Here is a 12,685-nt window from a genome sequence, read left to right on the forward strand (position 1 = left end):
ACTCTTTTTCATTTGACTGTTTCTCAACAAAGCCTACCCATATTTTATTATCTTCCATTCTCTCATCCTTACTAGAATGTAGAGAATCTCTATTAATAGATCCTCCCCTAGGGATGTCTCTGTCTGAACCACATGCTCCACCTCACCTGTCATCTTTCTTCCAGCCATTAGTTTAAAAACTGCTCTACTACCTTTTTAATTTTTATGTGCCCGCAATGTGGTTCCATATTGGTTTAGGTGGAGTCCAATCTTCCTGAATAGGCTCCCCCGTTCCCAAAAGGTTCCACAGATCCTAATCAATCAAAACGCCTTCTCCCTACACCACTGTTTCATCCATAAATTGAGATCCTGCAGTTCTGCCTGTCTAACTCATCCTGTGCGTGGAACTGAAAGCATTTCAGAGAATGCTACCATGGAGGTCCTGAACTTAAATTTTTTACCTAGCAGCCTAAATTTGGCCTCCAGAACCTGTCTCCTATCTTTCCTTATGTCATTGGTACCTACGTGTACCACAACCACCAGCTCCTCCCAGCACTACACATAAGTCTGTCTAGATGTCTTGAGAGATCCGCAACCTTTGCACCCAGCTAGCAAGTCACCATGCGGTTCTCCAGGTCATCACAAATCCAGCTATCTATGTTTCTAATGATCAAATCCCCCATTATGATTACTTCTCTCTTCAGCGGAGGGAACTCCAGTTATTATGGAGAAGCGTCCTCAGTCGAGAGGATACCATTATATCATCTGAAGGAGGTGTCCCAACTATGGGATCATTTTCCCCAATCCAGTTTGATGTTATCTTTCCCTGAGACTTTCATCCTCCTTAATGGTACAGAAGTTGTCAGACCAGAGGTTGGGACCATTCTACTGTGTCCCAGAAGGTCTCATCTATGTACCTCTCTTTCTCCCTTAGCTCCTTCTGTTCAGTCACTCTGGTTTCCAAAGCCCCATACACAGTTTCTGAGGGCCAGGAGCTCCTTGCACTGAATGCACACACACACCACTCACCCATAGGGTTGCATTCAGTGCAATATACTGGATAGCCCCCCCCCTCTATTGCTGGATTTCTACCTGAATTTTCTTTTTACTCCTGCAGCTCTTTCCTTTATTGTTGTTTTGTTTTTATCAGGGGGTGTTTATTGTGTTTCGTTTTAAGATTGCTAATAAAGTGTATCTAGCCCTTCACTCCCCCATCAACTCCCTCGCAAAACTCCCCTGTTAGCGGCTCCTATTCTCTAGCTAAGCCTTAAAGCTTAACACTGCAAAAATGTCTGTCATTGCAACCATACATAAAAATAAACAATCCTAAACATATTTTCCTGATTTTTCCGTATTAAAAGAATCCTACAATACTATAACCTTAATCAACCTACAGAAGATCTACAGAGTAGCCCCTGGAAGTTGAATCTACTCCTGGAAGCTCTAAGAAGACCACTCTTTGAGCCATTCTCCAAGAGGGTCTGTGTATAATTTCCTTTTAGGTATACTTTGCAGTGGTCATTTCTTCTGTTCTGTCTGTCAGCACTTTATATGAAATGTCAATATGGTACATTTTGTGAAGACAAGGTGTTATTTTGTCTGGATCCTGCATTTATCCCTAAAACCAATTGTGATTTCCATTGCATTGCTCTTGAGAAATTGTTGATCTTTCCTTCTTCCTCAGTCAGTCTAAAAGAGAAATAGGGCATACAGGCCAGTTAAAATCTAACTAAAAGAAAAGCATCCTTATTCAAATGCCTTCCTTATACAGTATAATGCCAAAGTAAAGGAGAAAAAAAGTTTCAACATCTTCAATAGCAAGATGGCTTAAATACAATGTAAATGAAACTTTTATCCTTCCCCTTCACCACACCTGTACAAGAAGAAGCCATGTAGAATCTAGTCAGCACTGCTGGTACTGCAAGTTGATCTAACCCTCTCTTACATACCAGGAATCAGAGTTGTGAGGAATATAGGCAAAACCTTTTAAAAAATATAGCAAGAGCAACCTCTTACCATGCTCTTCCAGTGGCTTTGTAGGTATCATGCTGTGACCCATCCGTACCTAGGGTAGACCACCTGGAAATGCGAAGATCAGGACAGGCTGCAAAAGAAGAGCAGATTCTTCCAGCTCTGGTGGGTGAAACTGAAGTCAGACTTCCCAACCAGCCATGAACAATGCTTCTGATTCCCCACACTGGTTATCAAGAAGCTAAAACAAAATATACAGAGCCCCCTTTGCTGCATTTCAGTCTCTGACTCCCAATCAGCCACTAGCTCCAGTAAAGAGATGTTATTTAAAATTCTATATTCTTTACCAAAAAGGTTCTCCTGACCCCAAAGAGTCAGCAACATTATCAAATCATAAGTTTGGATCTTACCAAAATACCACGCTGCCAGCCAATCCTTAAGTCACTAAAATTAAAGGTTTATTTTAGAAGGAAAGAAACAAACTCTAAGAGAAATGTTAAATGATTAAAGCAATCAGATACATACAATTTGAAAGTCCATATATATCAAGTTTCCAGTAGAATTGTGGTGTTTGCAGGCTTGTATAGTCCCTTTGGCGTACATCCAGTACCTGGATGGGTCTCAATCCTTTGTTTCACAGCTTCAGTTGTACATGAGCAGATCAAGAGGTAGATTAATGCTGTAGACTAAAGACTGACTGAAGACAAAATAGATGTGGTGCAGCTGCCTTTTATATCCCTTAGCCTTTGCTATGCTGCTTGTGGAAATTTACAGAAGTAAGATGGAGTCCAAGGTCACATGGGTACATCCTGGTGACTCATCAGGTATAACCCCGGCTTCTCTCCTTGGGCCTATTGTACCTGTGAGTTTCCTTAATGGGCCATTAAGCAGGCTAGTGCCGCAACTATCCTGTCTGGGGTGTCGCCCAGAAACATAGCACAAGTTGAAATACAGATACATCAAACATATCCATAACTCTCAATAAAAATATGACACACACACATAAACAATATCATACTTAGCAAATTATAACCTTCCTAGCAGTACCTGACATGGCATATCTCATATGAATTATTGTAATTATGAAATATTGATGTTAAATAATATCATAAATGGTTCCCCTAATCCAGCCAGCATCGCACATGCCTTATAATGGTCCAATTCCCTCCAGACAGTGTCACTCTGATGCAGTGCATTACCTCCATTCTTACATCAATGCCCCTGAAGAGGCATAATTTTGCCAATAAAAATATTTTATTATCTTAAAACATGATCTTTATATAAATAAAGATAAGTAAACTGGCAATTAGTCCTTAACTTTCTGTTTTGCCATGTGCCACAAAGACTTTGTAACATCAGTGTTTATATATCTATCTTAAATACAGTGCACTGGATAAAAGATACAGCTTCTGTGAACAAGTTGCTTCCATGGGTCTTAGAATTATTCACTCCTTGAAGTAACATGAAATGAAATGAAAATAAGCTGGTTGTTGCTATGCAGAACCCTGAAGACTATATTTATGATGTATGATCAGAAAGTTTACTACACCAGCATTTGGAAGACTATTAATGTAACATGGCATATAACATGATGTCTCATTGCACAGCTCTAGAAATCACATTCACAAACTTAGTTCTTTATGACATCATTTCTATCTGCATTTTTCATAAGCAAAAATAAAAAAGTGGTGTAGTTGGTACATACTAATTACATTTGGTTGTGCCAAATTTGAGATAGTTTGGGTTTAAAAGAAATCCTGACAAAATGGCCCCATTTTGCAGCTGATTGAAGAGAGAAACAATTAAGTAATCAAATCAGCCTCTAGTTTCAAGATAAAATGCTATTCATTCATTAATTCATTACACTTTCCTGTTGTCTCTTTAGAATTTTACTTTCTGCCAGGAATGACTTCCTGCTTTATGGCTACCTGAGGAGCATAATGGAAGGGTAAAGAATTAATTAAAGTTCTGATTGTGAAATTAGTAACATGTGTGAACTGTTAAGCCATCTCTTCAAATGTTTTATTGCTATTGAGGCAACATCTTCACCTCAGACATAAAACAGTGACCACCTGTTGTCTATTACAATAAAATAATCTGCGTATATAATCAGAAAGCAGTCTGGTATCCTATGATTGGGCTATTCAAGCAATTGACAAACTGTTTCCAAAAAAGTAAATTGTGAAAGCCAAATGAGGATTCAAGCAGGTGATTAACGGTAGGCACTATTAAAACATCCTCAGAAGTTTTGGTATAAGCATGTTGTTTGTGCTCAGTTTTTATGACATTTGCTCTCTTTCAGTATTTACAAAGCAATATTTTACATTATATAGCTGCATAGTATCATTTCTTGCCTTACAATGTGCTGTGTGATTGAACAAATGGAGGTGGCTTAGAATGTGGAATAATACAAAAAAGTTTGTTGATCAGACCTAATCCTAAAGTACAAAAGTACAAAAAATGGTAATGTTTTGAATTTAATCTTCCTGCAGAATTTTAAATAGTAAATGAGATGAGCTAGAAACTTACTTTTCTCAGAAATAGTGAGAAGCTTTACCAAATCTCACAAGTTAGAATCATTTAGATAGTTTCAGCAATATTCTCCTGCCTCCCACCCATGCTGAATAACAAGTGATCTCTAATAAGTGTACTTCAAATACTGATTTGTTGCTCATCTGTTTGCTAGGAAAGTCAGATGAAGAGCAGCATGACAATATTTATAGCCCACATCTCATCTGTGGGATGTGATCCATCTTCGTTAGATTCAGTAAAAGTGATAGATGGTGTTTGGCAACATAATGATGTGATCACTCTACCATTGCCTTTGTAAATCATAAGCTGTTGCTTTCTGTTGTGTAGATATTTAATCAGTTATACACCCCATTACTGATTTAATTCAGAATGTCAGTAGCCGGTGAATAATGTGAGGATTTGTATATTAATATCATATTGTATTAATGTTTCCTTCATTTAAGTGTACTATTCATTTGAAAATCATAAACTGTTGCTTCATGGGTAAAATAAATTTAACCAGTACTGTAGGCATCTAATGCCATCAATGTTTTAATTCAATGTGTCAGTGAAACAAATGCATTTCTTTTCATTTCCAGTTTCTGTATGCTTTACTAACTCAGAACAGTATAAGGTAGTGTGAATATATATGAAAGTGAAACAACAAATCCCCTAATTTTCATCCTGTTGAAAGATTTTGGTTTTGACTCCCCAAATTGCAGTGTTCAATGGACCAACTAGATATTTTCTTGCACTTTTCAAAATGAGTGAATAACAGATAAAAAATAAAAATAAAAAAAGATAAAAAAAAATTTCCAAAAGAAAATATGGTTGTGCTATGGAATAAACCTTAAAATATGTATGGTAAATTAATATAGCACAAATTCATTACAATCTTGTAATGGCTAATCATTAGAACACCAGTGTTCCTGATAATTTCAAAGTGGAGTTGAAAGTTTTAGTTTTAACATGCAAAACATTAAATGGTTAGAGAGCTCAGTGATCCATAGACAATCTGTCTCCCTTTGTGACACTGGCAATACCAATGTATCAAATCATTTCCTCGGGGTCAGTCCCAGCACTATAATACTGACATGGCTTCTGTCTGCATGCTAAAGATGAAAGAATAATGTGATTTAAAAGAAAAAGCTTATTGTAATGTAATAGTTAATATTTATTCACTTAATACTGGCCACTTATTAGATACAAAGTTAATACTTTGCATTTTACATGAATATTTTTATCAATGCTTGACTAATCCAGATCTCATATGACTGTCTTAAAAACACCTCATTTGCACTTAATGGACTGAACTTTTAAAAGGTGTGACAGCTTTATGCTTGTCATGAGAGGGCATTCCATTTCATAGGTAAAAACCTGAATAATTTCCTTATTTGTCACCATTCACCTTTTATTTCATCAAGTAACAATAGACTGCAGTCTTTGTTACTTATAAGGTTCACCAGATATGTTTGGTATTGATCTGTAGCTAAGACAACTTTTCTGTCTATAAATAATTTCTATTTCTTGTCTTTAAGTCAAACGTATTGGATTCCTCCATGTGTGAGTGCTTGATTATTATTGAGGGAAGCAAAAAATAATTATTTAGCTAACTCCCTTTGTGGTGCTTTTGTAAATATAATTATCTCCTACAAAATTGTCAGATTAACTTTTTGTCTGCCTAACGTTGTGATGTTTTCTCAGGTTCTAGAAAACTTCCCTGGAGGTTGATTACAGGATATGTTAGTAGGAGATTCAGCTGCTAAGATTTCTTTGGGACTTTTTTCTTCCCCACATATGATTATCTTTTTGTTTGAAATCCTTTTGGTAATGGTCTCTTGGTGTCATCTTTTTATTGATTTTTCTTTCATTGTTTTCTGTTAAAACTATATGAAATCTGCCCTTGTTTATATTAAACATGAACTCATCATTATATCTTTGGTTCTTCACCAATTAAATTATATCTTTTGCAAACATGGTAAGATTTTTTTCACCAACTGTAGTCTTTGTCTTATGTTAGAACAGATAGCACGTTTCCATAGATGACACCATGGCATAGCTTTCCAGGAGTCTTTGTTCTAACTCTTGAATAACATTTATATGATAAATAATTGTACTACATTACATTTTTGTAGATCAAAATCCATAGGCTCCTATTCTGAGTTGCAGATTATCTACTTAGATTTTATGTGGGTAGGGCAGGACAGGCACAAAGGTTACTTCAAGCTACATTTGTGCCCATCCCACAATCCTGAGGCCACCTGGCTGCAGGGCTGGTCCCTGTTGTAATGTAGAGAAGTCTTGAGGCTTTTCTCTTTGGTACTGGCTACCTATAGCTTTAATGGATAATCCCATTAGCTCTGGAGCATCTGTACAGAAAGTTACTGCAGCTATGCCCATTGCACTGATGACAACTGGAGTATTCCTCTATAAAAGGGAATAATCAAGTGATCAGTTAAGGAACATTAGCAGACAGAAAGATCTGTTCCCTTATGTGAGAACTTTCAGGGGTAGTCTCTGGAATCTCTCTGGAATAAAAAAAAAAACCTAAACCTCTCAAAAGCAACTCCACCTATTCCAGCCAGGGCCATCCCTAGGGTGGTGCGGGGCCAGGGGCAAATCACACTGTGGGCCTCCCTTAACATCACAGGCCATTTTTGTGTGTTTTGGGATGGGTTGCTTCTTGAATTTCTGGCTTCCAGCTCCAAGTGACATGAGCTGGAAATGCAAAATCCGCCATCTTTGTTGCAGTAAAAAAAATTGGGTGGGTTTGGTCGTGTTTTCGGATGTATTTCTGCTCTTTCTTAGTGCGGGACTTTGCAACTCTTGTGATGTTGAAGTGTGGGGTCCCCCAAACGCAGGGCCCAGGGCAGTTGCCCCAATTTGCTGTACCCTAGGGACGGCTCTGATTCCAGCTAGATTCCATATCAGTGTAATGTTACTAATGGTAGCTAATAGAGCTAAACATTTAGAGAAGCAAAGCTGTTAGTCTGAACTTTTTTCTGACAGAGTAATTTATTGTATTATTCATTGTTTGTGTTGTGGTGGCACCTAGAACGTTCAACCAAAATCAAGGCCTTATTATGCCAAGTGTTATAGAGACCTGCCATCTATGTATTCAAAGCAGAATAAGGAATGAGATAAAGGATATATTTTATTCCCACTTCATACATTGAGATCCAAAGAAATTAAGTCATGTATCTTAGGTCGCACAGGAAAATTGTAGTGGAGCTGGGCTTGAAATCTACATCTCCTGTGTCCCACTACCGTTAAACAGAAGATCATTCTTTTTCTCTGCACTGCCATTCATCTCTTATCTTACCTTAGTAATTTTCAAACCAAAAAAAGTTGTCAGTATCTTAAAGTTGATTAATATAATATTCCAAGAAAAAATTTCCTTCATCCCAGATTATTTTAAAGTTTCCAATCACACAGATTCAAATAAATAGAGGGTTGGAGGTGATGGAACTGCAACCACACACCAGGGAAGGAAAATAAAAATCAGATTTCCTTCAACTTTCCATCTAACTCACAAAATCCATGATTTACAGGAAATTTTAGTTAAGTTTCTTCCTCTCTAGGGGTAAAATATATGATTCCAAACCTGTGGTAATACAGGACAAATTTGTAGAGATACTAATTTCACTGGTTGGAGAGACATTTGATATCCAAGGTCCTAAGCTGCCTCTACCTCCAAGAAAAGGTCTATTTCTGTATTCGGAATCTCTCAATTTATACCTAAGAGCATAGCTTTTGAAAGGATCCTATTAAATTGCAATAAGTACTACATAAATAAATTTCATATTTTCTTTTACTCAAAATACAAATGTAAAAATTCCCTTCTTTTATCAGATAGATTTGCTGTTTTATAGCAGAAGCATACAAAACCTCAGGAAACCCAATCACCAAAGGCCAGCACAGCCTTCATGTATATTCAGACATCACTTTTAGATGGAAGCTTCTTCCATCAGTAGTCTCTTCCCTGTGGGGTTTCTATGGATTGTTCTTACGTCGTTTTCTCCTATAATCCACCTCTTCCCTGCTCCATCTTTTTTATCATTACAAGTTTCATTCCAATCAGTGAAGATTAGTGAAGATATTATTCAGAAGAGTGAACAATTTTCTTACTTTCTAATTTTCTCTCTTTTAGTAATGTCTTCACTAATGTTTGAATCCTGTCTCTCCTGAGGATTGGATTAAATTTTCGATTTATATTGTTTAAAAAAGATATGCTACAGCTTTGGAAGAAATCTTCTGTCAGGTGGACAGGACCAACATAACAAGTGGTTCCTTAAAAGCCCTTGCACTTCCTCCAGTCTATAAAACAATAGGTCCTAGTCACCTGGAAGGAGTAGTAGAGACACTATTAGATTAAATGGAATGGAATGGAATTCCATAGGATAGAATGGAATATTTTTCATCTTGTTTTAGGTAGCTAAAACCCAAGAGTAAAAATCCATCTTAATTATATACATCTTCTGATGAATAGAATTCTGGGCTTTTAATTATCCTTTTTTTGGTAATATTTCCTAAAACGATCCATATATGTATGTATGTGTTTCTCTTTAAGCTGGTGCCTTTTTGTGTTTAAAAAAAAAAAAAAAAAGGTATTCTGTGAGGTCAGTATCCCTTATAAAAATAAATGAAAGACATCTTGAAATGTCTTCTTTATGTACTGCAGTAACCAAGGAAATATATTGATCATAAGTGAATAATATCATATATTGTATCTCAATAGTGATACAAGTGGTTCCTTGCTGACAAGGCGTGAACATTTAACCAGGGGAAGCTCTGAGAAAGGTAGTCAGAGGAAGAAATTTCAGAAAAGTAGATCAATAAGAACATAAGAATGGCCATACTGCTCAGACTAATGGTCCATCTAACCCAGTATTCTATTTTCTAGTAGTGGCCAGTGCCAGATGCTTCAGAGGGAATGAACAAATCAGGGCAATTATCAAATGATACAGCCCCTGTCATCCACTACCAGCTTCTGGCAGTTAAAGGTTTAGGGATAGAGCATGGCTCTGGGCTTGCATCCATAATCATCTTGTCTAATAGCCATTGATGACCTATCCGCCAAGAATTTATCTAATTCTTTTTTGAACCCAGTTATACTTTTGGCCTTCACAACATTCCCTGGCAATAGGTTCCACAGGTTGTTTATGCATTGCGTGCAGAAGGACTTCCTTATGTTTGTTTTAAACCTTGTGCCTATTAATGTTATTGCGTGAGCCCTGGTTTCTCTGTTATGTGAAGGGGTAAATAACACTTCCATGCCATTCATGATATTATAGATCACTATCATATCCCCACTTATTTGTCTCTCTTCTAAGCTAAATGGTCCTTGTCTTTTTAAACTTTCCTCATATGGAAGCTGTTCCCTAACCTTGATTTTTTTTTGTCCTTCTATGTACTTTATCCAATTCTAATATATCTTTTTTTGAGATGGGGTGACCCAAACTGCATGCAGTACTCAAGGTGTGGGCATACCAGGGATTTATATAGTAATATTATGACATTTTTGTGTTTTATTATCTATCCCTTTCCTAAAGGTTCCAGGTTTTTTAACTGATGCAGCATATTGAGCAGATGTTTTCAGAGAACTATCCACAATGATACAACATCTTTTTCTTGAGTGGGTAACAGCTAATTTAGAACCTCCCCCCCAGTTATTTGTATGTATAGTTGGATTATGTTTTCCAATGTGCAGTACTTTGAACTTATCAATATTGAATTTCATTTTTTTGCCCAGTCACCCAGTTGTGTGAGATCCCTTTGTAACTATTCACAGTCAGTTTTGGACTTAACTATTTGAATTATTTTGTATCACTGGCAAATTTTGATACTTTACTGTTTACTCATTTTCAAGATCATTTTTGAATATGTTGAACATTATAAATCCTTGGAGGACCCTGCTATTTTACCTCTTCCCACTGTGAAAACTGACAATTTATTCTCATCCTTTGTTTCCTGTCTTTTAATTAGTTACTGAACCATGAAAGGACTTCCCTCTTATCTCATGACTGCTTACTTTGCTTAAGAGCCTTTTTGTATGGGTCCTGATCAAAGGCTTTCTATAAGTCCAAGTACACTGTAGCATCCTGGTCCCTAATTCTAATAGCCATGATGACTCTTCCCCAATATATTGTATTCATCTATTATCTATGATAATTCTCTTCTTAATTATAGTTTCAACCAGTTTGCTTGGTACTGAAGATAGGCTTTCTGGCCTGTAATTGCCAGGATCGTTTCTGGAGCCTTTCAAAAAAAATAATGGATGAATCAGTGAAACTGACACATTCATAGCACATACCGTTTTATTGCCTTGTGTGGATGAACTACTAGTAGTGTAGGTGAGGTAAATTAACTAACTTTTAGGAGGAAATCACAGTGCCAAATATAAACAATAATAATCAAGATAATAAATACTGCATATTATAAAATGAGCCATTGAAGAAAAATCTAGAAATGTAATATGTTGCATCTAACTTTCTGCCTAAAACTGTTCTTTGTGTTAATCACTAAATAGATAAAACAATCAGAGCATCAGTTATGTTGCCTTTCTGATAGTGAACACAATGGTAAAAAATAATTACTCCTGTTTCTGCTAGTGTCACTTTTATTTATTGGAATAAGTAGTCTGCAATTTATCTTTTCTTGACATCATTAAAGGTGTGCCTTAGCTGACTATTAATTTCATTTGTTTTTGTTTCTCGTATTTTTTCATGTAGGATGAAAGAGCATATTACAATGGCTTATTAAAGAAGATGTATTTCATGATAAAGGTTTTCTAAACATTTTCAGATACGAAAACAATCAATCAGTTAATAATGAAAATGGTTGTCTAAATTTAGAACATATGTACTGAGATGTGTTTAATAATAAATATAATTACAAAAGAGATGAATTTACTCTGCTTTCACTTCACTATTGGTTGCATACAAGTTCCCCATTTTTAATATGATGATTGGCACTATTGTACTGAAAATATTATATTAATGGATTTAACAATTTACAGGTGTTCTGTATCATATAAGTTAAGCAGAAGATGATATTTGTTTATTGTTTTATGGTTTTCCTGGATGTTATTTTCTTTAAACTGATGATGAAATACTTAATGGATTGATTTTTAGAAGTACTCCATAGATTTCAATGGAAATTGTGAGTGCACAGAAAATCAGGTCATAAGTAAACAAAGGAAAGAGTAAGGTTTCTTCCCAATCATGGATGTTGTGAGTTAGATGGAAAGTTAGAGAAATCTAATCTTTATTTTCCTTCCCTTCTATGCTGTTGTGGTTCCATCACTTCCTAGGCCAGACTGTACAATTTCCTGTGACCAAGTAATAGGAAACTTTAAAAAAATATGGGAAAGAGAGAGTGTTTCTTGGAATATATATATCAACTTTAAGATACTGTCAGCGTTTTTAGTTTGAAAGTTACTATAAGATATGAAAGGAATGGCAATGTAGAGGGGAAAAATGATCTTCTGTGGGACACAAGAGATCTGGATTTCAAGACCAGCTCCACCACAAACTTCCCGTGTGACCTAAAATACATAATTTAATCTCTCTGGATCTCAATGTGCAAAGCTGAAATAAAAAAAGTGAGAAATGGGAAGAGCTAAAATATCTGAACAACTGTGTTATTCTGCAAGTATGTATTTAGAAAAAAATTTCCCTTCTTTGCTAGCAAGAACTAATTTACTTTCTTTGTAATTGTATTTATCAGATGTAGGTTCTGTGGAAGGACTTGCCTATCATAGAGCTTGGGATACTCTGTATTGGACCAGCTCTACTACATAATCTATTACAAGACATACAGTTGACCAGAAACGACGAGGGGCTTTCAACAGGGAAGCAGTAATAACAATGTCTGAAGATGATCATCCACATGTATTAGCTCTTGATGAATGCCAAAAGTATGTACCACAACTATATTACTGGGTTTTGAAGTTTCAAAAGTGCTGAGGATCAAGCATCTCCCATTCATTTAAGTGAAAACTGTAGTACTCGGCACTTTTGAAGAGCGAGCAGATGCCTAAATACAGTTTCAGGAGCCAAACTTTATGCTTTTATTTTTTTAAATCATTGCCAGAAATCCTAAATTGTATAATTTAATTCAAATAATCTTTAAGATAACAGATAAAGTTCAAATGTTTGGTTTTTTTTTTTTTTTTTACTATGCTTCATCAAAAACCCTTCTAGCTGCTGTTTCAAAAAATATG

General features: G+C 36.0%; 1 protein-coding gene across 1 annotated transcript in view; it reads left to right on the forward strand.

Annotated features, from left to right (window-relative positions):
• LRP1B (LDL receptor related protein 1B) overlaps positions 1–12,685 on the forward strand; it is a 1,171,881-nt gene that overhangs the window by 838,233 nt on the left and 320,963 nt on the right. The window contains 1 exon segment of the mRNA XM_067549510.1: positions 12,190–12,379. Coding sequence (XP_067405611.1) covers positions 12,190–12,379 — 190 coding nt within the window.

This window comes from Emydura macquarii, unplaced genomic scaffold, assembly GCF_026122565.2.
Source record: "Emydura macquarii macquarii isolate MOO-44397 ecotype Brisbane River unplaced genomic scaffold, CSIRO-AGI_Emac_v2 contig_1253, whole genome shotgun sequence".
Classification (NCBI taxonomy): Eukaryota; Metazoa; Chordata; order Testudines; family Chelidae; genus Emydura; species Emydura macquarii.